We start from the raw sequence: 25,176 nt of genomic DNA, 5'->3' as shown, positions 1-25,176 counted from the left end.
AGGTTTGCACAATCCAGCCGCCTGGTCAATGTATAACCCTGCAGGGGTCATTTACTAAGACAGCGCCGGCCGCCATAGCGGTATTGTAATGTGTGCTCAGATTGTGCCATCTCTATGTATACATGTCTGTACCACAAAAATAGTCACTACGATGTAGGTTCTACTTACCTGTGGGTCTGACAACTTACCTGGCCCTTTACGTAAAAACCTCAACTTCCCACAAAAACAAAAAAGACTAACTCCCCCTCATTGAGGTACAAGGTTCATAATATCAGAGCTGCAGTGTAAAGCATGGGGTCAGACTACCTCCGCCTCCATCAGACAATGCAGCTAATCTGGAGCCACTGACCTAATGGACAAAGCTGTGGTCCAGGCATCATGCGCAGCAGGTATGTACTCAGAAGGATTATGGGCAAGTTTTATTTTCTGGATAAATCCTCTTTACACTGCAATATGTGTATGCCCTGCTCACACTGCTGAGGATTTGTAACAATGTATCAGCGTAGGAAAGACAAATCTAGCCTGCAGACTGAGCTCCAGATTCCCTTCTGCTCTGTAGATAATCATTGGAACTCCACCACACACAAAAAGATCCAATATACCAGGAATTGTCCAGATGTAGCAGAGCTGGGTCTGTGGGGCTGTGACCCTTGTGCATCAGGATAATCCCCTGAGTTGGGATCATGTGGCAGGTTTAGCGGCAGCTGACAGACACAGCTCTGCTACATCATCTGTGTGTCTTTGCAGAGAATATTTCTGCAGAAGATGCTATCACATGCCTGCAGCGTGGTGTAAGGAACATTCCTGCCCCTTCACTTCTTGGCTGGGATAAGTAAGGGGGGGTAGATACTCCCATTGACGACAAAAGCACAACTCCCCCCCCCTCGGGCCTGTCAACCAATCAGCTGAGGAGATGTGGTCGAGCCTTCTCCAAGCCTTCCCCTGCTCCATGTACAGTCATGTGAGGATCACTAGAACTACTGCACTGCCTGCTGCAGACACATTGCACCGGAGCGGCTGCTGCAACTGTCACTCCAAGGGCGCCGAGGAAAAAACTGCACAAACTTTCTCATTAATTCCCAGGGATCTGCTGTGGCAGGTAGGGACAGGACCATGGATGGTGGATGGGATAAAGGGGCACTCTGCGGAGAACTGCTTGCTAGAGCCCCAACATATGGTGACCTGCTGCTTCCACGGATCAGCCCTGGGATCCAGTCTTTACTTTCTATTATTCTGCCAAGTGCAAAACTGAGAGGCAGCAGCTGAGGGAACTACAAGTAGCAGCATGCACTGGCTGGGATTGTATTGGCGCAACAGCTGGGGAACTGAAACCAAGTCTGTATCTATCTAATATCTCTCTATGTATCTCATATCTATCTTCTATCTATCTATCTATCTATCTATCTATCTATCTATCTATCTATCTATCTAATATCTATATATCTATCTCATATCTATCTATCTATCTATCTTGTGTTTTCATGTAAATCTACACCATTAAACTAACCAAGTGATTATAACAGCATCCAGTGTGTTAAATGACAACCTCAGCTCTGCTACATCTCTGTACACAGTTGTGGTGACATCAGATTTACTGATATGAATGTGTAGATTCAATCTCTTTACTACAGAGCTGTATATAAGCATATTGCAAAACCATGAATGACTGGTTGTGTACCTGGGGGGTATATGGGTGGGGGTTGGGTTACTAGAGGTTCTGTGGAGCAGCAGATGGGGGCAGTATGTCATCGCTACATGTTTGAGAGCCTGAAGTGTTTTGCACAAGGTGTTACTATGTGATACATTGTTGCACACTGTACTGCACATGGCTCCCTTCACCAGTCCCTGCTCTGCTCCCCTCTGTATGTGACTGGGCACACTTGGGCTCAATGTCTACAGGTCACCCATGGGTCCTGGTGACGCTGCTGCCTGGGGCACATGATGGGCACACATCCTGGGCTGCAGGCATTCAGTGCAGTCAGATGAGCAGTGCTGGCAGAGCTATTCCTGGGCTGTTGTGGAGAGCAGAATGTTGACAGTAGAAGCAGGGAGGGAGGGAGGGAGGGTTACTGGCGGTCATGTTCAGCCCAGGGGCCAGGGATTGGGGAGTGGAGAACAGCACAAGGGCTCAATAATAGACTGTACAATGTGCCATTCACAAACAGTGCCAGGGCTAAGCTGCATTAACCGTGAGGCTGCTGCCACTCCAAGGCTCAGCCCTGGAGCGGAAGGGGTTAATTCTCTTTTAGTGCACCTATAGAAAAGTGGCGTACGAGATGTGTAAAATTTTGCTGCCTCTTTGTTAGGAGGTATTACGTAAAGGCGCCACTTAACAGACAATGCCCTTATGTTAATGCGTGTGACCAGCTCTGTCCTGCAGAGCTTGCAATCTAATTCTAGCCTTGACATCAGTGAGTTATTTCTTTCACTAGCAGTTGTTCACGTGGCCCTGACAGATGTGGTCCTGGAGCAGGAACATATTAGTGACCTGATTTAGTATTGGCGTGCACTCAGTGTGGCATTCCTGCTGCCTTCTAAGGGTTAACCTGGGATTACTGGTCAATAAGGGAATTCCATGGAGACTTAAAGGGAACCCGTCATCAACTTTATGCTGCTGCCCATACTAACGGGTGCATAACGTAGAGGCAGGTGAGATGATTTCAGCCGTCTGTCATTTATACGTTAAAAGTAAGTGGTTGTCCTGGAAAAGAGTCCTGGCCCCTGAGAAGAGTCCTGGTTATTCATGAAGTCCTGCTCTCCTGCTGATGACTGACCGGCTTCTACCGAGTTTTCTCCCTTTCTCTCTAGGAGAGAACTGCCAATCATCAGCAGATGGGGGAGAGCAGGAGATTATAATAACCAGGACTCTTCTCGGGTAGATCTGACTCTTTTCCAGGCCTGGGCTGCAGTGATTATGATGCTGGTTCTCAGCAACCACTCACTCTTAGCTCATGAGGGACGCACCGCTGACATCAGCATTTCTGTCACTATTTTATGAGGTCAGCATAAAGTTGATGACGGGTTCCCTGTAAGAAGAGAGCGCCATAGTGACATGTGACCCGAAAACTGCCCCTAGAGCAGAAATCCCAGGAATGTGCTAATTATGGAAGAGGAATTAAATATATTAATATTTCTGACCCCATCATCTGCTGGTTGTAATCGTGTCCATCACCGGATGACACATTGATGACATTATCTATCTAATATCTATCTATCCTTTGCTGCAGCAGTGTATTTAGCACATAAAGTTAAAGGGGTCGTCTCACTTCAGTAAGTTGCATTTATCATGTAGAGAAAGTTAATACAAGCCACATACTAATGTATTGTTATTATCCATATTGCTTCCTTTGCTGTCCGGATTCATTTTTCTATCACATTATACACTGCTCGTTTCCATGGTTACAGATAGAGTTGAGCGAATTTCAATGTTATGAAATTCGTTCACAGTTCGTTTGGTGGTAAAAGGCGAATTGCGCTATGGATTCCATTACCACGGACCATAACGCAATTCTATGACGGAATTCACCTTTTACCACCAAAACGAAGAGTGAGCGACTTTCAAAATATGAAATTCGCTCAGCTCTAGTTACAGACCACTCTGCAATCCAGCAGCGGTGGTCGTGCTTGCGCACTATAGAAAAAAGCATCAGCCTCTCTGGTGGCCGGGACCATGGGAGCGCCCAACGACCACCACTGATGGATTGCAGGGTGGTCTGTAACCATGGAAACGAGCTGTGTATAATGTGATAGAAAAATGAATCCAGCCAGCAAAGGAGGCAATATGGAGAATCACAATACATTAGGAAGTGCCTTGTATTCACTTTCTCTACATGATAAATGCCACTTACTGAAGTGACACAACCCCTTTAATGTTTGCTACATCTGTATCTGTCATCCACTTTGTTTGCTACATTCAGCCTATTCCTAAGAATCATCAGTATGAGCAGTGATTAGCTTACAAAAATCTATTTCATATCTATCATCTATTATCTATCTATATTCTATCTATCTATATTCTATCTATCTATCTATCTATCTATCTATCTATCTATCTATCTATCTTCTATCTATCTATCTATCATCTATCTCATATCTATCTCGTATCTATCTATCTATCTATCTATCTATCTATCTATCTATCTATCTATCTATCTATCATCTATCTATCTATCTATCATCTATCTATCTATCTCCTATCTATCCATCTATCTATCTATCTATCTATCTGTCTATCTATCTATCTACCCATCTATCTATCTATCTATCTATATTCTATCTATCAATCTATCTCTCTATCTATCTATCTATCCATCTATCCATCCATCTATCTATCTATCTATCTATCTATCTATCTCATATCTCTATCTATCTATCCATCTATCTCCTATCTATCTATCTATCTATCTATCTATCTATCTATCTATCTATCTATCTATCTATCTCCTATCTATCTATCTATTATCTATCTATCTATCTATCTATTATCTATCTATCTATCTATCTATCTATCTATCTATCTATCTTATGGACACAGTACAGCCTTTAACATGAAAGCATTTTCTGCCTCCTGAATTCTGGCGAAAAGAAAAATGCATCTAATTACATCCAGAATTTCAGAGGAACTCTTTGTTCTGTCTTCAGGGGTTTCCAGCTGTGGGTCCTGTTTTGCAGCTCTCTGTCTTATCTGAGATCCCGGGCACTGATATTACTATACAAACACTGCTGTGAAGCCTCAGCTGACTACTGGAGGCCGCAGATCAAGTGCATTGCACCCGCTTGTGTTTGTCACATGGCCCATGGTCCTTTTATACGGGTGTTACTTTTCTGTGGATTCACTTGATGCAACTTTTATGGAACTTTCATTTTCTCCCCATAGAAATCAAAAGAGATCACCCAATGCGTCTTCCATTGACTTCTATGTCACGTGGCAGTAAAAGCACCGTCAGCGCGGTCAGATACTTGGCTGTGGACTCATTGTTCTTGACACCACTTTTAGGGGTACAATAAAAGGGTTTTGCTTCCTGCCATTTCTCATAAAGTCCTATGGACCTCCTCAATTGAAAATAACTGGTTCCATTCCAATGGTCCTGTTACAGCAAGGGAAGTGGTCTCATAAAGGGGACCCCCTCATCTGCCTAGAAATGCATCCATAAAGGAGAAAGGATCGCAAAAATGTATCGCTGTCTAACTCGAGATTTGCCATTCAGGGTTCTAGAAACGCATAGGGAAAAAGTTGGGACGCAACCGTCATATTACACCGGAGCGATTGGCTGAGCCGCCATCACATGTCACCGTGCGTCCATTATCACATAACCCGGATTAATATGTAACTCTTCAAAGTCACAGATAAGATTTAACAATCTTTCCACTTCAGTTAAACGAGGTTTAAAACACAGGAACAAACATGCGAGAGGGAAGAGGCCGCCGCACTTTCCCAGCTGATTATTTCTTGTTTGTCCAGTTTTAAGCCTCAAAAAATGCATCCAACAGGCTCTGCTGTCACTGGGAAACACGAAAACCCGGCATAACCGGCGCAAAACTACTCATACGTGAAGTAGAGAGGAGGAAATCAATTCATGGAGTCATTAGATTATCACATTTGGTGTCCAATATATCTTAATAGCATATGGACACAAAGTGATTGCAAACTGGTGAGACTCCAAGTGTCCACACTTCTTCTAGTGTCCTCCATTATTTTCTGTTGGCTGCATGCTAATTTCCCCATGCATATCCATTAATTTCGACCGATGCTCTTGAGAGGAAACCTTAAGATGTCCTCCTAGGGTATATGGAACGGGGGAGGGTGGCTATTATGACCCATCCATCATACCAACTTTATGAAAGGTTCTCCCACTTCTGTTACCTTTACATAGATCATAATAGATGACGCGCCAACCTCTGGGACCTACCAAGAACTGGGCATCGCAATTTCCCAGTTGACCAATTCTGCCCAGTCAATTTCCATACAGATGAATGGAAGTACCACTGGGTATAGTCGAGTGCTGTTTCCAACCAGGACTTGGGGTCTATAGGATTGTTGTAAGATCCAATAGATATTAATTTAGAAATGTTCTACAGCTTTCTGGTTGACCATAGATGTTATAATTCCTTGAAAGTATCTATATTGTAGCAATGTCCATCAGGTTCAGTCTTGCTCAAGCATTTCTTCCATCATGAGTCAGAACCAACGGTCTTTGGAAGCATCTGTTAAGATACATTAGGTGGACATGATAGATGGTGACCAAGAAAGGTTGACCTTCACCCCTGGAAGGAGAAAGGGTTAAGGCATCACATAATCCCCTATTGACTATTCATCTGGAAGAGTGTAACACAGAGCAACAGTGTAGCATGTGGAAAGGAGCTCTGTGTGGCAGAGAACATGACTAGGGTTTTCATACATGCACAGTCACAGCCCTCATATGATGGGGGGATGACTGTTACCCTTGTAATAGACTTACGTCTTCTTAGAAAGGAGCCTTTATCCTGCTCCCCTCTGGAGCCAGCAATCTTGCCCTATGCGCGGAACTGATAGCCAGATCCAGCAAACTTCGAATGTTCCTGCATTAAAACATCTCATTAACATTAACAACACATTCCACCTTCAGTTTACCATTTCGCTGCCAACGGGCGGATGAGACGACGTGTACTCAAAATGCTTTTTGGCCGATATATTGAGCCAAGACTTACGTAGGACTACAAATGAGGGCTGTGTGGTTTATCCACTCAGAATGTTCTTCTCTTCTTGATTTATACATTGCCTTATTTTTGTTCATTAATACACAGATCCTTCACCTTTCACAGTCATGGTTGGCCCCAGTGCGGCTCACAATCTAGTTTCTCCATCTCAGGCACATCCATATCCATCAGAAGCCAATAAACCTAACTGTAAGTTTTTGGAATTTTAGAAGGAAACCAGAAAACCATGTGAAAAACTTTTTCACTCAAAAAGATAGAGACAGGAAACAAGGAAATGGTGGAACAGGCATGACATTGTATAAAGTTTGGATTAATAATAAAAGGTGGCCCTGGCATTTGGAAGTAGTGGTCTCTGGTACACTAGTCAATCTAGTAGACAATTGGCAAGACTACCGTAGGTGGAACCACATCATGGTTATATATGTGGTATAACCACAGATATGAAGCTCCTTAGATATAACCAGTTGACATTTTCCATGTTTTCTTCTCTTGCAGGACGCATCCCGTGAGGGATATTTTACATTTTTTGTCTTATGGTGCTGGGATTTTCTCAGAAGCTCATCCAGGAATGGTGGATCATTTGCTTCTTACAGATGAATGCTTCTCGAACACACAGTCAACCCTCGGTTACACAACTGAGATGCTGATGAGAGGTAGGAGCTACCATATGTTGCCTTCACCCACTTCGGAGGATGACAGTGACTCTTCCAGTTTCCGCTCCTGTTCCAGTCCCGACTCTCAGGTGCTAAGCTCCAGCTATGTTAGTACGTGTAGTGCGGAGGGTCAGGACAGTATTCTAGACTATCTACTGTCCCAGACGTCTTTGGGTAACACCTCTTTATCTTGGTGGGACAAACGAAAACATCCTACAATGGTCAAAGAGGAGTTCTTCAAAGTTCCCGATTTTGGGGTGGATATGGAGGAGACATCACTGTTTCATCCCACCTTGGATGAAATTGAGGAGTTTCTTGAGGAAAACATGAAAAGCGATGTGAAGGTTGAAAGCCAACAGGATTTGAGGAACTGTGGACATTTGGTTTCTGAACAAGTCAAGCAGGCCCCTATGGCGGCCAACAACACCAATGAGGATACAAAAGAGTGGTCAGATGGCACATCACAAGAAGAACCTGGTAGCAAAAGTCCAGGCTCTCTTTCTGTTGAAGGTGGAATTCCTGTTATACTGCAGATCCAACCCATAGAGATCAAAGAAGAGTCCAACACCATCCAAGCCTCGTCATCACAGTTTCCAGATAACATCAAAGTAGCGCAACTTCTAGTTAACATTCAAGGTCAGACCTTTGCTCTTGTTCCACATCTAATCCAGTCTTCAAACATGTCCTCCAAGTTTGTCCGCATTGCTCCAGTGCCCATTGCTGCTAAACCTATGGGCCCAAGTGGTGGAGCTCAGGGACAATCTGGTATTATGGTTGGCCAGAAGTTCTCAAAAAATCCAGCTACAGAACTCATAAAAATGCACAAATGTACTTTTCCTGGATGTACCAAAATGTACACCAAGAGTAGCCATCTTAAGGCTCACCTGCGAAGACACACGGGGGAGAAGCCGTTTGCTTGCACATGGCCAGGATGTGGATGGAGGTCAGTTCTTGTTATACATTTTGTAAAAAATATCAGCTCTGAACCTTGTATATTGATAATATTATAATATTGGCAAGCATCAGGGGTAATATGGCGATGGTGGTGGGTGACAACTGCTGTAAGGGTGGCCATATTGATTGACAGTCAGTTATGGAAGGAGGGAATGGAATGCCAGGTAGGGTTGTTGCCTCTTGTAGCATGTCCCTGGGCGTGTTACAGTATTTCAGTACAACTCTTGTTTGTAACCTGCAATAACCTTGAGTGTTGGCGTGGTGACATAGGAAGACGAGCCCTCGTTATGTAGGATCCTCAGCAACCGGTTGTAACATGTGATGGGCCCTGTGTTTACATGTGAGCGGCATGACTCACTTGTTCTTCTGATCTCCAAGGTCCTTTATGTAGACAGGAGAAGGTCGGCTGCAGATGTGGACTGCGGTATTCACTCCTTGTAGAACCGCACTCCATGCTTCCCAAAAATAGGAACCGTGTGATATGTAACATGAGTGCAGGACTGCGCAGGTCTCCTGTAGACTGCAGGGAAACATTCACATGAGCTATTTGTACCGTAAAGACCTTGTGACTGGTGCGGCGGTTTGAAAAGTCAGTGTGGATTACAAGGTCATTCTTCCTCCAGTGGTCTGAAGATTGTATATGTATTAACTGGAGGCATTATTATAGTTATATTGTTGTACATAGGAGGCAGTATTATAGCAGTTATATTGTTGTACATAGGAGGCAGTATTATAGTTGTTATAATCTTGTACATAGGAGGCAGTATTATAGTAGTTATATTCTTGTACATAGGAGCAGTATTATAGTTGTTATAATCTTGTACATAGAAGGCAGTATTATAGCAGTTATATTGTTGTACATAGGAGGCAGTATTATAGTTGTTATAATCTTGTACATAGGAGCATTATTATAGTAGTTATATTCTTGTACATAGGAGCAGTATTATAGTTGTTATAATCTTGTACATAGGAGCATTATTATAGTAGTTATATTCTTGTATATAGGAGCAGTATTATAGTAGTTATATTCCTGTACATAGGAGCAGTATTATAGTAGTTATATTCTTGTACATAGGAGCAGTATTATAGTAGTTATATTCCTGTGCATAGGAGCAGTATTATAGTAGTTATATTCTTGTACATAGGAGCAGTATTATAGTAGTTATATTCTTGTACATAGGAGCAGTATTATAGTAGTTATATTCTTGTACATAGGAGCAGTATTATAGTAGTTATATTCTTGTACATAGGAGGCAGTATTATAGTAGTTATATTCCTGTACATAGGAGCAGTATTATAGTAGTTATATTCTTGTACATAGGAGCAGTATTATAGTAGTTATATTCCTGTGCATAGGAGGCAGTATTATAGTAGTTATATTCTTGTACATAGGAGCAGTATTATAGTAGTTATATTCTTGTACATAGGAGCAGTATTATAGTAGTTATATTCTTGTACATATGAGCAGTATTATAGTAGTTATATTCTTGTACATAGGAGCAGTATTATAGTAGTTATATTCTTGTACATAGGGGCAGTATTATAGTAGTTATATTCTTGTACATATGAGCAGTATTATAGTAGTTATATTCTTGTACATATGAGCAGTATTATAGTAGTTATATTCTTGTACATAGGGGCGGTATTATAGTAGTTCTATTCTTGTACATAGGAGCAGTATTATAGTAGTTATATTCTTGTACATAGGAGCAGTATTATAGTAGTTATATTCTTGTACATAGGAGCAGTATTATAGTAGTTATATTCCTGTGCATAGGAGCAGTATTATTGTAGTTATATTCTTGTACATAGGAGCAGTATTATAGTAGTTATATTCTTGTACATAGGAGCAGTATTATAGTAGTTATATTCTTGTACATAGGAGGCAGTATTATAGTAGTTATATTCTTGTACATAGGAGCAGTATTATAGTAGTTATATTCTTGTACATAGGAGCAGTATTATAGTAGTTATATTCCTGTACATAGGAGGCAGTATTATAGTAGTTATAGTCTTGTACATAGGGGCAGTATTATAGTAGTTATATTCTTGTACATAGGAGCAGTATTATAGTTGTTATAATCTTGTACATAGGAGCATTATTATAGTAGTTATATTCTTGTATATAGGAGCAGTATTATAGTAGTTATATTCTTGTACATAGGAGTAGTATTATAGTAGTTATAGTCTTGTACATAGCGGGCAGTATTATAGTAGTTATATTCTTGTATATAGGAGCAGTATTATAGCAGTTATAGTCTTGTACATAGGAGGCAGTATTATAGTAGTTATATTCTTGTACATAGGAGTAGTATTATAGTAGTTATAGTCTTGTACATAGCGGGCAGTATTATAGTAGTTATATTCTTGTACATAGGATGCAGTATTATAGTAGTTATAGTCTTGTACATAGGAGCAGTATTATAGTAGTTATAGACTTGTACATAGGAGGCAGTATTATAGTAGTTATAGACTTGTACATAGGAGGCAGTATTATAGTAGGTATATTCTTGTACATAGGGGGCAGTATTACAGTTATATCATTGGCCATTGGCTTTCAATAGGATCTCTCACCTCTCCTAGACCTATCTTTTCTAGTAACTACTTGCATCCCACTTGTAAAAACGTTTCTGGAGCATGTATTCTTATGACTATTGTGTGTCATTCCTCTATTATATCTGCTACAAGTCTCTGAATGAAAGTTGTAGATGGATATTAGCAGTTAACGGGTGGGGGACAAACCCCCAACTAGTAACAGCCACCTGGAGCTTAATTGCAGACTGCTAAGAATTCACATATACATTCTAGCAGGAATTATAAAGGAATGGCACAACACAGAGAAATGAGAAGATGCTCCTGAAATTGTGTTACACGGGGAAACGAAAATATTTACTAGCACAGACTTGTCAGGAGCGGTTATTACTGATCCTCTTTGATATCATTTATGGCTGCAATCTTTCTATAAGGATAACTTTTTTCCCGCTGTTCCCACACTTTCTCCAGCTCTTTTTATTGGTGCTAATGGCAAACTGTAAGGTGAGATAGGCAATGGTTTCTTTATGAGCAGTGGAACAAAAATCTATTAGGGAACCCATGAATATTGCATGTTCCCTTTGGCTGATGTCACAAGATGAGGATTTGTGGCTCATTATTTGGCAGATGTTTATTACTCTAAGCTTGTCTTCGTACAATATGCAATATGGTAGTTTTGTATGTTGCCAGGTATTATACATGATTTATTTTACTCCAGTAATTACAGTTGACATACAGGGTAATCAGATGAATGAAGCATGAGGTCCTTGACCAAAAGAGTTTGCAATCTAACTTGGTCCTGTGGAGCTGCTGGTAAAATGTCTGCACTAATTCACATAGTTAAATGTAGTTATATGGTTGGTTGGCTTGAAGTGAATGAGTGCCATGCTTAGGTCAGTCTTCTGCTGTAAAGCCAGGATTTAAAGAGATGGCAGCACTAAATTGTCCTAAAGTTTACATATTTCTCCAGTTGTATGTTGTATAACTAGTGGATTCTAACCTGTGACTCTCTAGCTTTTGCACAACTACCACTCCTAGTATGTCCTGATAGCCTGGGTGCTGTAGTTCCGCCGCATTTTTTTTTTTTACTTGGATCCAGACAAAGCCATGGGATTGTGGTGCAGGGAAACCTATGGCTAAAGAGGGGGGTCTCCAATGGAGTCGGACACAGGAAGGAGGCGAGAACAGGTTTATGAAGCTAGGGTGACTCTGGGACCAAGTGATAACTTCGTAGCGTCTTAAGATCTGGACCAGATAGAAGAGGGAGACATAAAAAGGAAGCCTAGTGATGGAGCATGAAGGTATCGCTTCCCGTTTGCTGTAGCCATCATCCGCTGTCACTTTATGAGCAGAAATTAATTTGTGGCTTAAGACCATGAACAGAGATTATCAAAACCGCGACTTCACTTCCTGTAAAGCGATAACGCGAAAAATCCGCTATGTCGTAATCATGAGGTCGAGCGGAGCGCAGAGAACTGATTTTGACTCCTTGCCTCCTGGGGTCAGAACCAGGGCAGGGATGGAAGGAGGACACAATAAATAAATAAATAATAACCTGATACAATGTAACAGAATGTACAAATCCCAAACCATGATACATTGTATCAATCGTTGCTGTGATATTTATAGGGGAAATTTACTGTAAAAAAAATAAATTCACAACAGTGACCCAAAATTGCTTACATTGTTACTATGGGATAAATACAGTGACAATGTGTATGGCGTGAAGCTGTCAGCCGATCCATCACAAGACTATGACAAGATTTAGACCTTAGATCCTATATATCCATGTATATGCTATTATAAAATAGGAAATTATTCAGAACATTCTAGCAGTGGTATGATTGGAGCCGCCACTTTAATTGCATTTGGCAGTCAGTTGGGTTGTCCAAGGGGCACTTGGTGATGACATTAATGGAGGGGCCTCATTTACCCGCATTTACCACATATTCTAAAGGTTGCAGATGTTTGCAGCTTTCACTGAGGTCCACCAAATTGCTGCATTGCATTGTGGGTGTTGGCATTTTATTCCGCATCAGTGCCTGGTCTGAATGCTTCATCTCCGGCCATACAGAACCTGCAGACCCTGATCCAGCAAGGCCTGATGAATGAGACACCCAAACAGTTTTGAGTGCAGCTTTGGATGTGAATGGAGCCTGAGAGTGCATCATAGAAAGATTGGACTTGTGGAGCTGCCCTTTCATTTTCAGTATGATGCATGTAGCGCGTAATGAATTTGATCACTTGCAAATTTGACAACTATTTCTCTTTTTTTTTTTTTTTTTTCGCAGGTTTTCCCGGTCTGACGAATTATCCCGACACCGCCGCTCGCACTCTGGCGTAAAGCCATACCAGTGCGCTGTTTGCGAAAAGAAATTTGCTCGCAGCGACCACCTGTCCAAGCACATTAAGGTGCACAGATTTCCCCGGAGCAGCCGCTCTACGCGTTTATCGAACTGATCCCATCCCCCGCCCTTAGGATTCATATGACATACCAAGCACTTTGTCCGTCTTCCTGTTCTAACTTATTGGTGCCGAAAACATGCCGGACGCCCGATCTCTGCTCTTATTTAATGTGGGTGTGAATGAAGCATCGGAGGCGCATTCTGGCGGCAAAGGGTTAATGGGGGATCGTTAAATCATAATCCACTTGATTCCATAATCATCTGTTATAGGCAGGTCACTCAATATTCCGAATAATGTGTCGTCACGGCAAGCGACGACCTTTGAGGGTCACGCTGGACGCTGCCGTGGACGCTCTATTTGTGCGTTAATCAGGAACAGTTAGCAGTGTCACATATGACTCACCGGCCGAGGTGGAACTACAAGTCCCAGCAAAACAGGGCAGAGGGCGCTGTGAAAGAATGGAGGAGCGCAGCAGAGAGAAGGCAGAAGCAGAACTTTTCTATCTGGAGTCCTTTAAGAAAAACGTTTTTGCCTTTGAGACAGTATCACGTACGATGGGCTTAGATACACCAGCTCGGCAGACTGTATTGCACATAATAAACTCAGATACAGCAGCTCAGAAGACAGCTTCACACATAATCGGGTTAGATACAGTGACTCGGCAGACAGTATCGCGCATGACAGGCTTAGATACAGCAGACACTATCACATAACATAGCTTAGATACCTTGACTCTGCACATAGTATCACATATGACAGAATTACATAACAGGACTAGGCAGATGGTATCACACACGACAAGCTTAGATACATGGCTCAGCAGACAGCATCAGTCATTATAGGGTTAGGTACACAGTTCAGCAGACAGCATAACCCATGATGGGCTTAGATACATGGCTCAGCACAGAGTATCACACATAATCAGATTAGATAACCAGACTCAGCAGACAGTATCACACAGGATAGGATTAGATACACAGCTCAGCAGACTGTATCACACGGGATAGGATTAGATACACAGCTCAGCAGACAGTATCACACAGGATAGGATTAGATACACAGCTCAGCAGACAGTATCACACAGGATAGGATTAGATACACAGCTCAGCAGACTGTATCACACATGATAGGATTAGATACACAGCTCAGCAGACAGTATCACACAGGACAGGATTAGATACACAGCTCAGCAGACAGTATCACACAGGATAGGATTAGATACACAGCTCAGCAGACAGTATCACACAGGATAGGATTAGATACACAGCTCAGCAGACTGTATCACACATGATAGGATTAGATACACAGCTCAGCAGACAGTATCACACAGGATAGGATTAGATACACAGCTCAGCAGACAGTATCACACAGGATAGGATTAGATACACAGCTCAGCAGACAGTATCACACAGGATAGGATTAGATACACAGCTCAGCAGATGGTATCACACAGGATAGGATTAGATACACAGTCAGCAGACAGTATCACACAGGATAGGATTAGATACACAGCTCAGCAGATGGTATCACACAGGATAGGATTAGATACACAGTCAGCAGACAGTATCACACAGGATAGGATTAGATACACAGCTCAGCAGACAGTATCACACAGGATAGGATTAGATACACAGTCAGCAGACAGTATCACACAGGATAGGATTAGATACACAGCTCAGCAGACAGTATCACACAGGATAGGATTAGATACACGGCTCAGCAGACAGTATCACACATGACAGGGTTAGATACACAGCTCAGCAGACAGTATCACACAGGATAGACTTAGATACACAGCTGAGCAGACAGTATCACACAGTATAGGATTAGATACACAGCTGAGCAGACAGTATCACACAGGATAGGATTAGATACACAGCTCAGCAGACAGTATCACACAGGATAGGATTAGATACACAGCTCAGCAGACAGTATCACACAGGGTAGGATTAGATACAGAGCTCAGCAGACAGTATCACACAGGATAGGATTAGATACACACCTCAGCAGACAGTATCACACAGGACAGGATTAGATACACAGCTCAGCAGACAGTATCACACAGGATAGGATTAGATACACAGCTCAGCAGACAGTATCACACAGGATAGGATTAGATACACAGCTCAGCAGACAGTATCACACAGGATAGGATTAGATACACAGCTCAGCAGGCAGTATCACACAGGATAGGATTAGATACACAGCTCAGCAGACAGTATCACACAGGATAGGATTAGATACACAGCTCAGCAGACAGTATCACACAGGAAGGATTAGATACACAGCTCAGCAGACAGTATCACACAGGAAGGATTAGATACACAGCTCAGCAGACAGTATCACACAGGATAGGATTAGATACACAGCTCAGCAGACAGTATCACACAGGATAGGATTAGATACACAGCTCAGCAGACAGTATCACACAGGATAGGATTAGATACACAGCTCAGCAGACAGTATCACACAGGAGAGGATTAGATACACAGCTCAGCAGACAGTATCACACAGGACAGCATTAGATACACAGCTCAGCAGACAGTATCACACAGGATAGGATTAGATACACGGCTCAGCAGACAGTATCACACAGGATAGGGTTAGATACACAGCTCAGCAGGCAGTATCACACAGGATAGGATTAGATACACAGCTCAGCAGACAGTATCACACAGGATAGGATTAGATACACAGCTCAGCAGACAGTATCACACAGGACTAGGCATTAGATACACAGCTCAGCAGACAGTATCACACAGGATAGGATTAGATACACAGCTCAGCAGACAGTATCACACATGGATTAGATACACACTCAGCAGCATCCCAGATAGGATTAGATACACAGCTCAGCAGACAGTATCACACAGGATAGGATTAGATACACAGCTCAGCAGACAGTATCACACAGGATAGGGTTAGATACACAGCTCAGCAGGCAGTATAACACAGGATAGGATTAGATACACAGCTCAGCAGACAGTATCACACAGGATAGGATTAGATACACAGCTCAGCAGACAGTATCACACAGGATAGGATTAGATACACAGCTCAGCAGACAGTATCACACAGGATAGGGTTAGATACATCTCAGCCGAACACTGTCTCTGAAAATGATTATATGATGTTGGGGTCTCTGTAATTTCTTGCATGTCATGAATGTATCTGAGCACCAGTTTACTTTTCTCTTCACTTTATGTCCAGATATTTATACCAGAACAACCTCCGACCCCGGAGTGTCCATCAGTATCAGTACCGTATCAGTATTTTTCCGTTCAGTCATTACACCGGGGGCTTTCATATTGATCTGTTCACTCTGTACAATGTCATCTGCTATCTGATCCGATACCATGGTGCCGCCCTCTGCGCGGAATGCCAAATAATCTCATTTTCTCAGGCGCTCCGCTGTCTTGTTATTTCTAAGGTTTGTGCATCAATGGCGGTTTTTGTAGCCTTACCCATGAGCTTTATTCGGTGTGAAAAAGCTCAGCGCATTTATTTTTCTAAAAAAAATTCAAATAAATAATTTAAAATGAAAAAAATTATCTATAAAAATGTAAGAATTTGAAATTCATTTAATTTTATAACAAATATTATTATATTCTCATCTAGTGAAGTTCCTATAATCTTCCATAAGATTCGATATCTATGACAGCAAATGTGTTACATTGTATCGTATGTGTCAATCATCATCATAACACAGAGGCTGTTATGTATAAGGAGATAGACTCCTTTACCTGCGCTAACAATTCAGAACTAGGGGGCGCTCCTGAGTTTCCTATCAGATTTCTGAAGAATATTTGACAAATATTTTAGAAATTTTTATTTTCTGGCCAAATCATCTTATTATCTAGAACAGGCATTTCCAAACTGCGGCCCTCCAGCTGTTGCAAAACTACAACTCCCAGCATGCCTGGATAGCTTACAGTTTTGCAACAGCTGGAGGGCCGCAGTTTGAACATGCCTGATCTAGAATGATCCTGAGAATGCTGCTTTCTGGTATCCGGTATGTAATGAACCCCCAGCGTCTGTTTTGTGGAGCCTCCAGCTGATCACATGACTGGGCCGCAGGATTACGTTATTTGTACCAGTCTTAGATAAATAATATATATATATATTTTATTACTGCTGCTGTTTGAGCTTTATTTTTTAAATCTCTATCTTTTAATAAGTTTCTGTGAAATTTTTTACGATGATGCACTTAAATTCCACCTTAATTCAGTTGCAAAATTAGAAAATTATTTGTAGACAGTTTGCAGGCAGGGACAGATAGGGGCTGCTTAGTGACAAGTCCATCTTGTGTTGAAAAGGTTAATTTGTTTTGCATTCCTTAAAAAAAATATAGAATATTATTAAATTAATTTGTAGTAAGGGGTTGAGGGCCAAACACTATTACTTTCTTAGGGCACTAGCCTATGATCGCATAACTGTGTTGTCCTAGGTCTGAGATAATAAGCCTGTGCCCTGAGTAAAGATGTAAGGTGTTGAGATACTCTAGCTGTGCTCTGTGGTACTTGAGGTAATAAGCTAGAGCTCTGAGATAATAGGGAGACATGCTGAGATAATAAGGCAGGACTCTGGGATAAAAAGCAAGAGCTCTGAGATAATAGAGAGACATGCAGAGATAGTAATACAGGGCTGTGAGATAATTGAGAGTAATGGTGAGATAGTAAGCTAAAATTCTAAAAATAATAAGCCATGGCTCTTGATAATAAATCAGGGATTTGAAATAATATGGAAACATGCTGAAATAATAAGTCAGGGCTCTGAGATAATAAGGATACTAAGCCAGGGATCTGAGAGTACAGGAAGTCGTGCTGACATAGTAAGCCAGAGCTCTGAGATAATACATCAGTTCTATGAGATAATTGGGAGACATACTGATATAATAAGCCTGTACTCTGAGATAATAAGTTAGAGCTCTGAGATAATAAGTCAGTTCTATGAGATAATTGGGAGACATACTGATATAATAAGCCTGTACTCTGAGATAATAAGTTAGAGCTCTGAGATAATAAGTCAGTTCTATGAGATAATTGGGAGATATACTGATATAATAAGCCTGTACTCTGAGATAATAAGTCAGTTCTATGATATAACTGGGAGACATTTGATATAATAAGCCCGGACTCTGAGATAATAAGTCAGTTCTATGATATAACTGGGAGACATTTGATATAATAAGCCCGGACTCTGAGATAATAAGTCAGTTCTATGATATAACTGGGAGACATTTGATATAATAAGCCCGGACTCTGAGATAATAAGTCAGTTCTATGATATAACTGGGAGACATTTGATATAATAAGCCCGGACTCTGAGATAATTGGGAGACATACTGATATAATAATCCTGGACTCTGAGATAATAAGTCAGTGCTCTACAATAATCAGTCTCTTCTATGAGATAATAGGAAGCACTGAAATAATATCTCAGATTTTTAATTTATTAAGGCTAACAGCAATGACCCAGATCTTAATTCGAAAACTGTTCAACTAGTAATTCAACTTAATGGGTTTGTCCATAATTCCAAAAACATGGCTGTTTTCTTCCTACATCAGCTCCACACCAGTCCACAGGTTGTCTTGGCTTCAATGAAGGATCGGTAATACTACACACAACCTTTGGACAAGTGAGGAGCTGTTTTGGAAGAAAGCAGCCATGTTTTTTTTTTTAAACTTGGACATCCCCTTTAAGTAGGGCTGCCCTATTTCTGTATTGCTGTATCTGAGGGGCAAGTCCTAGGTCGTTCCCCTCTGCTGTACTGGGCTTCGCAGCCGACAATGTCGTTCCCATGGAGGTTCCACAAGATAATAACCAGATCTTTCTGTACAGCTGCCAATCTGACCAACCTGCCTCTGACCAAGCGGTTTACGTCGTCCTCCTCTGAATGTATGTAAATAGCGTGTACATAGAAATCTCTATGTGGAAAATGCCTTGTAATAACGTTTCAGAAATTGATGTAAACTGAATCAAAATGGAAATATCTCTGTGATACCCTGTATATAGATAAGACTGTATTTTCTGCTACGTTCTATATAAAGAATATTTACTTTGACAATAAATAAATAAAAAAATAAGTTTTGCCTGACTGTGTTATTATTGGCATCACAGCCTGAAAATTCTGAGGGGGCTGCAAAAAATTCAGTTGGACCTCAGTTTTTCCAATACAGAGTTCCATCTCCTCTGCATAGACATCACTACATGATACAATTCTGTTTGCTTGTGACCACCACTAGAGGGAGCTCACTGCGTACTGCCATGGATAATCAGTAGACAGATCCTGAGCTCCCTCTAGTGGTGGCTTCAGCCAGACAGACTGTTATCATTCAACTCTATGTCTATGCAGAAGATTTGGAGCTCTGCATCGGGTCTGTCTTTGCTCATGCCTATAGATTTCCATCATTAAAGGGGGCTGTCCCTTCAGTATTAGCCAGAGCTGTCAGACTAGTCAGTTAGTCCAAGGGCCCCTGTGTAAGAATTTTTGAGGGGCCAGTGAGGCAGCCTGGAAATCTAGGCGCCGATTTCCATGTTGTTTTGATTACCAAAATAGGGCCATGTTGGCCTCCTACTGGTGTACATTGTACAGGAGGCCCCACAGTATCTTCTAAACCTCCGGGGCTGCTGGCAGTGAAGGAGGATTGAACATGTCTGGCCATCCTCCTGCCCTCCCTGCTGTCAGAAAACTGTGGTTGCTGGAGAGAAGGACTCCTCTGCGGTGCTGGGCTGATTTCTCAGGTGTGTGACAGTAGTGAGCTGTAGGAGACTGTAAGGGGGAAATAGGGGATTTGTTTATAGCAGACACAGATCTGTGTATGTGTGCTGCTCTCTGCAGAGTTCAGAGTGGCACTGGGGGGACTCTGCCCTAGGTCCCCCAATGCCTCTGCTTTAGGTGCACCTCCATAAGTGCCCCAACTCCAGATGCCCCCACTCTAAAAGCACCCCTAATATTGAATCTTCTCCAGTTTCCCCCCTAATACCTCTGCTCCAGGGTAACCCTGCCTCAGATGACACTAATGCCTCTGCTTTAGGTGCACCCCCATAAATGCCCCAGCTCCAGATGCCCCCACTTTAAAAGCACCCCTAATATTGCCTCTTCTCCAGTTTCCCCCCTAATACCTCTGCTCCAGGATCCGCACTATTACCCTGACTTAGGTGACCCTAATGCCTAGGCTTCAGTTTTGACCCTTCGTTTGCGCCCTTTGCTCATGTTGCTCCTCTAGCGCCTTTGCTTGGGCTTTGTTAAAGGTTATGACCTGCAAAGGGGGTTGGACTTATGCCCAAAAAATTCTGCCCAGTGCGTCACATTCTCCAGTATTGACACGTATGGTTTACATGGCGGCAGTGATGATATTCCGTATTTACAGGCATCACTACTGCCATGTAAAGAGATACTGGTGGTGGAGGATTTAAAAGGGGTTGTCCAGGTTTTCAAGTTATCCTCTCCACACCATAGGGCATAACTATATGATTAGTGGAGTCCGATTCTGTGACCCCACTGGTCCACGGGTCCTGTTCCCCCTTTTTGATGGTGTGGCAGGCACACATAAGCCCTGCTGCTCCATTTATTCTCTTTGGGACCACTGGAAATAGCCAGCGCTGTACTCCGCCATCTCCAGCGACCCCATAGAAAGTGGGTGGAGAGGCAGGGGACATGCTCGACCTGCCACTTAATCAAGAAGGGGGATCAGTGGGGGCCCCAGTGTTCAGACCCCACAGATCACCTAGTTATCCCCGATCCTTTGGATAGAGGATAACTAGAAAAGTGGACACCGGCCCTTTAACAGGCGAGCATTTCTATTTTAGTTTGACACATATTTTGGGCCAGATTTTTAATTCTTATTTTATTTCTTTTTTTTTTACACCCAAAGAAAACCTTTAAGGATAGGAAATGTGAAAAGGTGAAACAGCTATGACACGACAGGTGATAAGTGTCTGACTGCTGGGACCTCCATGATCAAGGGTCTTAAAGGGGTCGTCTCACTTCAGTAATTCGGATTTATCATGTAGAGAAAGTTAATACAAGGCACTTACTAATGTATTGTGATTCTCCATATTGTTTCCTTTGCTTGCCAGATTAATTTTTCCATCACATTATACACTGCTCGTTTCCATGGTTACAGACCACCCTGCAATGCATCAGTGGTGGTCGTGCTTGCACACTATAGGAAAAAGCACCAGCCTATGTGCGCTCCCATGAAGCCAGCAAAAGAGGCAATATGGACAATCACAATACATTAGGAAGAGCCTTGTATTAACTTTCTCTACATGATAAATGCCATTTGTTGAAGTGAGGCCGCCCCTTGTGCTACACTTAATAGGGTTAGGCAAAAAATGTCTTGGTGCGTGCATTGCTTGTTTCCTATGTGTGATAGGGACTGCATGTGTCTTGTTTCCGACTGACAGAGCAGGATATCCATATATGTGTAAGGCTACTCTCACATTAGCGGTAGCAGGGTCCGACAGGCTATTCCAGTGGGGGAACAGCCTGCCAGATCCATACTTATGCTAGCCCACCGTGCCGCCGGAGGTCCGCTCCGGCCCCATTCATTATCATGGGTGCGTCGGAGGTCCAGCCGCAGCACGGCAAACATGCCGAGAGGCGGCCGCACAAAAACTACAGCGGACTGCCGGCGGCACAGTGGGCTAGCGTTAGCATGGATCCCCCGCCGGAACATCCTGCCAGACCCTGTTACTGCAAGTGTGAAAGTAGCCTAAATTCTGCCACATGTATGTCTGTGCACTTTGCTGTGCGTAATATTTCTGTTATCACTGTAAGGGCTCATGAACAGTCTGCAAATTATGGATACCGGGTGTGTGCATTCCACACTATGCGGAACGGAACGGCCTCTAATAGAACAGTCCTATCCTTGTCTGTAATACCCCTAATAATAGGACATGTTCTATCATTTTGCAGAACAGCCATGCAGACATGAAATGCACATGGAGTCATTTCCGTTTTTTGCGGCCCCATTGAAGTGAATGGTTTCCGATACAGGCCACACAAAAAAAATAATAATGGTACGGACACGGAAAAAGAATATGTTTGTGTGCAGGAGCCCTAAGGAGGGCCCCCAGAATCAGTGCCACCGGTGGGCCCTAGGTACCCCAGTCGGGCACTGTGCAGGGGCCTCTGTCCTGGAGGCTAAGCCAGCAGTACACATTGTTTTTCTGTTTTCCGCTTTGGATTTTAGTCTAGTCATGGTTCATCCAAACAAACAGGTGAATCTGCCAAGGAGCGCACTGGCGTCAAAGCTCTGGGGGTTAATGATTAGCGGCGCCCGTAGCTGTTTATCTGTCTCTCCTTATCCAATCAGAGGCTGGAGATCAAGTTGTTTGTGAATTCCATCCAGTTTTTCCCTTTCACGTGTTTACCGTGTTATATTGTTGTTATTGCGCTTCTTTTCAGACCTGAGCAAACAGGGAAGATGTCTCTCCGGTGTCCTGGGGATGTGAATCCTTATTTTCATTTTTCGGGATAAATTTTCTGCAAATTATAATTCAATTGCACCAATTATTATATTATATGATTTTAAGCTGGGGGGGACACGGCTCCCTGGAATCGAGGCAAATCCAATCTCGGGTGCCATCCACCCGCAATCCATCAGTTGTTGCATAGGTCGCTACAAGGAAGCAATTAAAGGAAATCGTTGGCAAACCTGGTTCCCATTATGGTGCCATTCATTTTAATGAAGTCATAGCTGCCAACAGTCCTCAATTTGCCAGAACTGTCCCAATGCTTGTCCTGGGCACAGTCCTGCAAGTGGACAAGACAGGATGAAACAAGTAACCTATTTAATTATTACTCACCTCTCCCCCTGGAGCCAAGGAGGAGCGAGGAGAGGTGAGCGATTATTGTCTGAGGTCTGAATATGGTAGGAAGTCTGTAGAATAGGGTTGATCTTGGGTCAGAATTTTGAGGGATTAAATTTTGAGGTGTAGAATAACTTTGGGGTCTGGTCTGTATCAGAGAAATGATCAGGCGTCATAAAAGCCTGAAACTTTAAAGGGATTCCTCTGGATAGATCATCAGCTTCTGATCGGTGGGGGTCCGACACCCGGGACCTCTGCCGATCAGCTGTTTGAGAAGACGCCGCCTGGGCGGGGCTAAGCTCCACTTACTTGAATGGAGCTTAGCCGCGGCCCAAACCATTGATACTAGTCGTGACGTCACTGGGCCGGCGGTAAACAGTGAGAAGGCCGTGTCACTGCTGGAGCGCCACTGCCTTCTCAAACAGCTGATCGGCGGGGATCCCGGGTGTCGACCCCCGCCGATCAGATGCTGATGATCTATCCAGAAGATAGATCATCAGTTTAAACAAACTCAGACCTGTCACATCTCCTGGGGTTTTAGTAACTACATATGTTCCCCCATGTAGTAACAATTCTGGAGCTTCCTGACTCTATGTTGTGTCATTCCCTTCTTATTCCTACTAGAAGTTATGAATGAATTGGCAGAAGTCTGCAGTAAAGGTCCAGCCGGGTGTCACCACTCGGAGGTGTGTTTCTGGACAGTCTGCCACTATCCAATCAGTGCTGCCACTGGTCACTGGGTTCTGTATAATAGCCAGGTGTCCTTCCTATCCATTCAACAGAGCACAAGGTGAAGGGCCCCTGACTATTTGACTGCATGGGGCCCATATATCTCTGAAGGCGGCCCTGTGGCCAACTACCAGTCCTATGGTTAATAGTCATTAATATGCACTAATATTTATAGCTAGAGGGCCCTTAAAAGGGTTGTTCCACAAAAAATATTCTACAGTTTTCAAACTGACACCTGGATCTGAATACTTTTGTAATAGCATGTAATTAAAAATGTAGTACAGCCACTGAGTAAGGGTACGTTCACACTTGCGTTTTTCTTTTCCGGCATTGAGTTCCGTCAAAAGGGCTCAATGCCGGAAAAGAACTAATCAGGATGCATCAGGATGTCGTTTTGACTGATCATGCAAAAGATAAAACCGCAGCATGCTACGGTTTTATCTCCGGCCCAAAAAACTGAATGCATTTTTTTCCATAGGAATGTATTAGTGCATACGGAGTCCGAAAAAATTGTGGAAAAAAAAAATGTTGGATCCGTTTTGCCGGATAACACCGGCATCAGTCTTACAAATGCCATCAGTTGGCATACGTTTTGCCGGATCACTCTGCTGCAAGTGTGAAAGTAGCCTTATTCAACAAAATATATCTGTACAGCGCCACCTGCTGTTTATTTTTTTCTTATTTCTTTGTCCGACTCACTGAGATGGTCGCACATGCTCAGTTCCATCCTTCAACTGCCTCCTGAGCTGTGATAGGGAGAGAAAGGATAGAAAGGACACGCCCCCTGAGCTGCCAGCTTGGTATAAGGGCTCTTTCACACTTGCATTGTTCTTTTCCGGCATAGAGTTCCGTCGTCGGGGCTCTATGCCGGAAGAATCCTGATCAGTTTTATCCTAATGCATTCTGAATGGAGAGAAATCCGTTCAGGATGCATCAGGATGTCTTCAGTTCAGGACCGGAACGTTTTTTGGCCGGAGAAAATACCGCAGCATGCTGCGCTTTTTGCTCCGGCCAAAAATCCTGAACACTTGCCGCAAGGCCGGATCCGGAATGAATGCCCATTGAAAGGCATTGATCCGGATCCGGCCTTAAGCTAAACGTCGTTTCAGCGCATTGCCGGATCCGACGTTTAGCTTTTTCTGAATGGTTACCATGGCTGCCGGGACGCTAAAGTCCTGTTTGCCATGGTAAAGTGTAGCGGTGAGCGGGGGAGCAGCATACTTACCGTCCGTGCGGCTCCCGGGCGCTCCAGAGTGACGTCAGAGCGCCCCATGCGCATGGATGATGTGATCGCATGGATCACGTCATCCATGCGCATGGGGCGCTCTGACGTCATTCTGGAGCGCCCCGGGAGCCGCACGGACTGTAAGTATACCGCTCCCCGCTA

At 43.0% G+C, this 25,176-nt stretch overlaps 1 protein-coding gene across 1 annotated transcript; it reads left to right on the top strand.

Annotated features, from left to right (window-relative positions):
* The first annotated feature begins 973 nt into the window (after positions 1-973).
* On the top strand, positions 974-14,302 carry KLF15 (Kruppel like factor 15). Its single transcript, XM_044301899.1, has 3 exons — positions 974-1,099; positions 7,192-8,292; positions 13,127-14,302. Exons 2-3 carry the CDS (start codon positions 7,265-7,267, stop codon positions 13,293-13,295), a joined length of 1,197 nt encoding a protein of 398 aa, XP_044157834.1. The 5' UTR covers positions 974-1,099; positions 7,192-7,264; the 3' UTR covers positions 13,296-14,302.
* Positions 14,303-25,176: the final 10,874 nt, after the last annotated feature.

The sequence above is a fragment of the Bufo gargarizans genome, chromosome 7 (assembly GCF_014858855.1).
Source record: "Bufo gargarizans isolate SCDJY-AF-19 chromosome 7, ASM1485885v1, whole genome shotgun sequence".
Taxonomy (NCBI): Eukaryota; Metazoa; Chordata; class Amphibia; order Anura; family Bufonidae; genus Bufo; species Bufo gargarizans.
The sequence above is the reverse complement of the archived record's forward strand: the minus strand, read 5'-3'. Positions and strand labels throughout refer to the sequence as shown.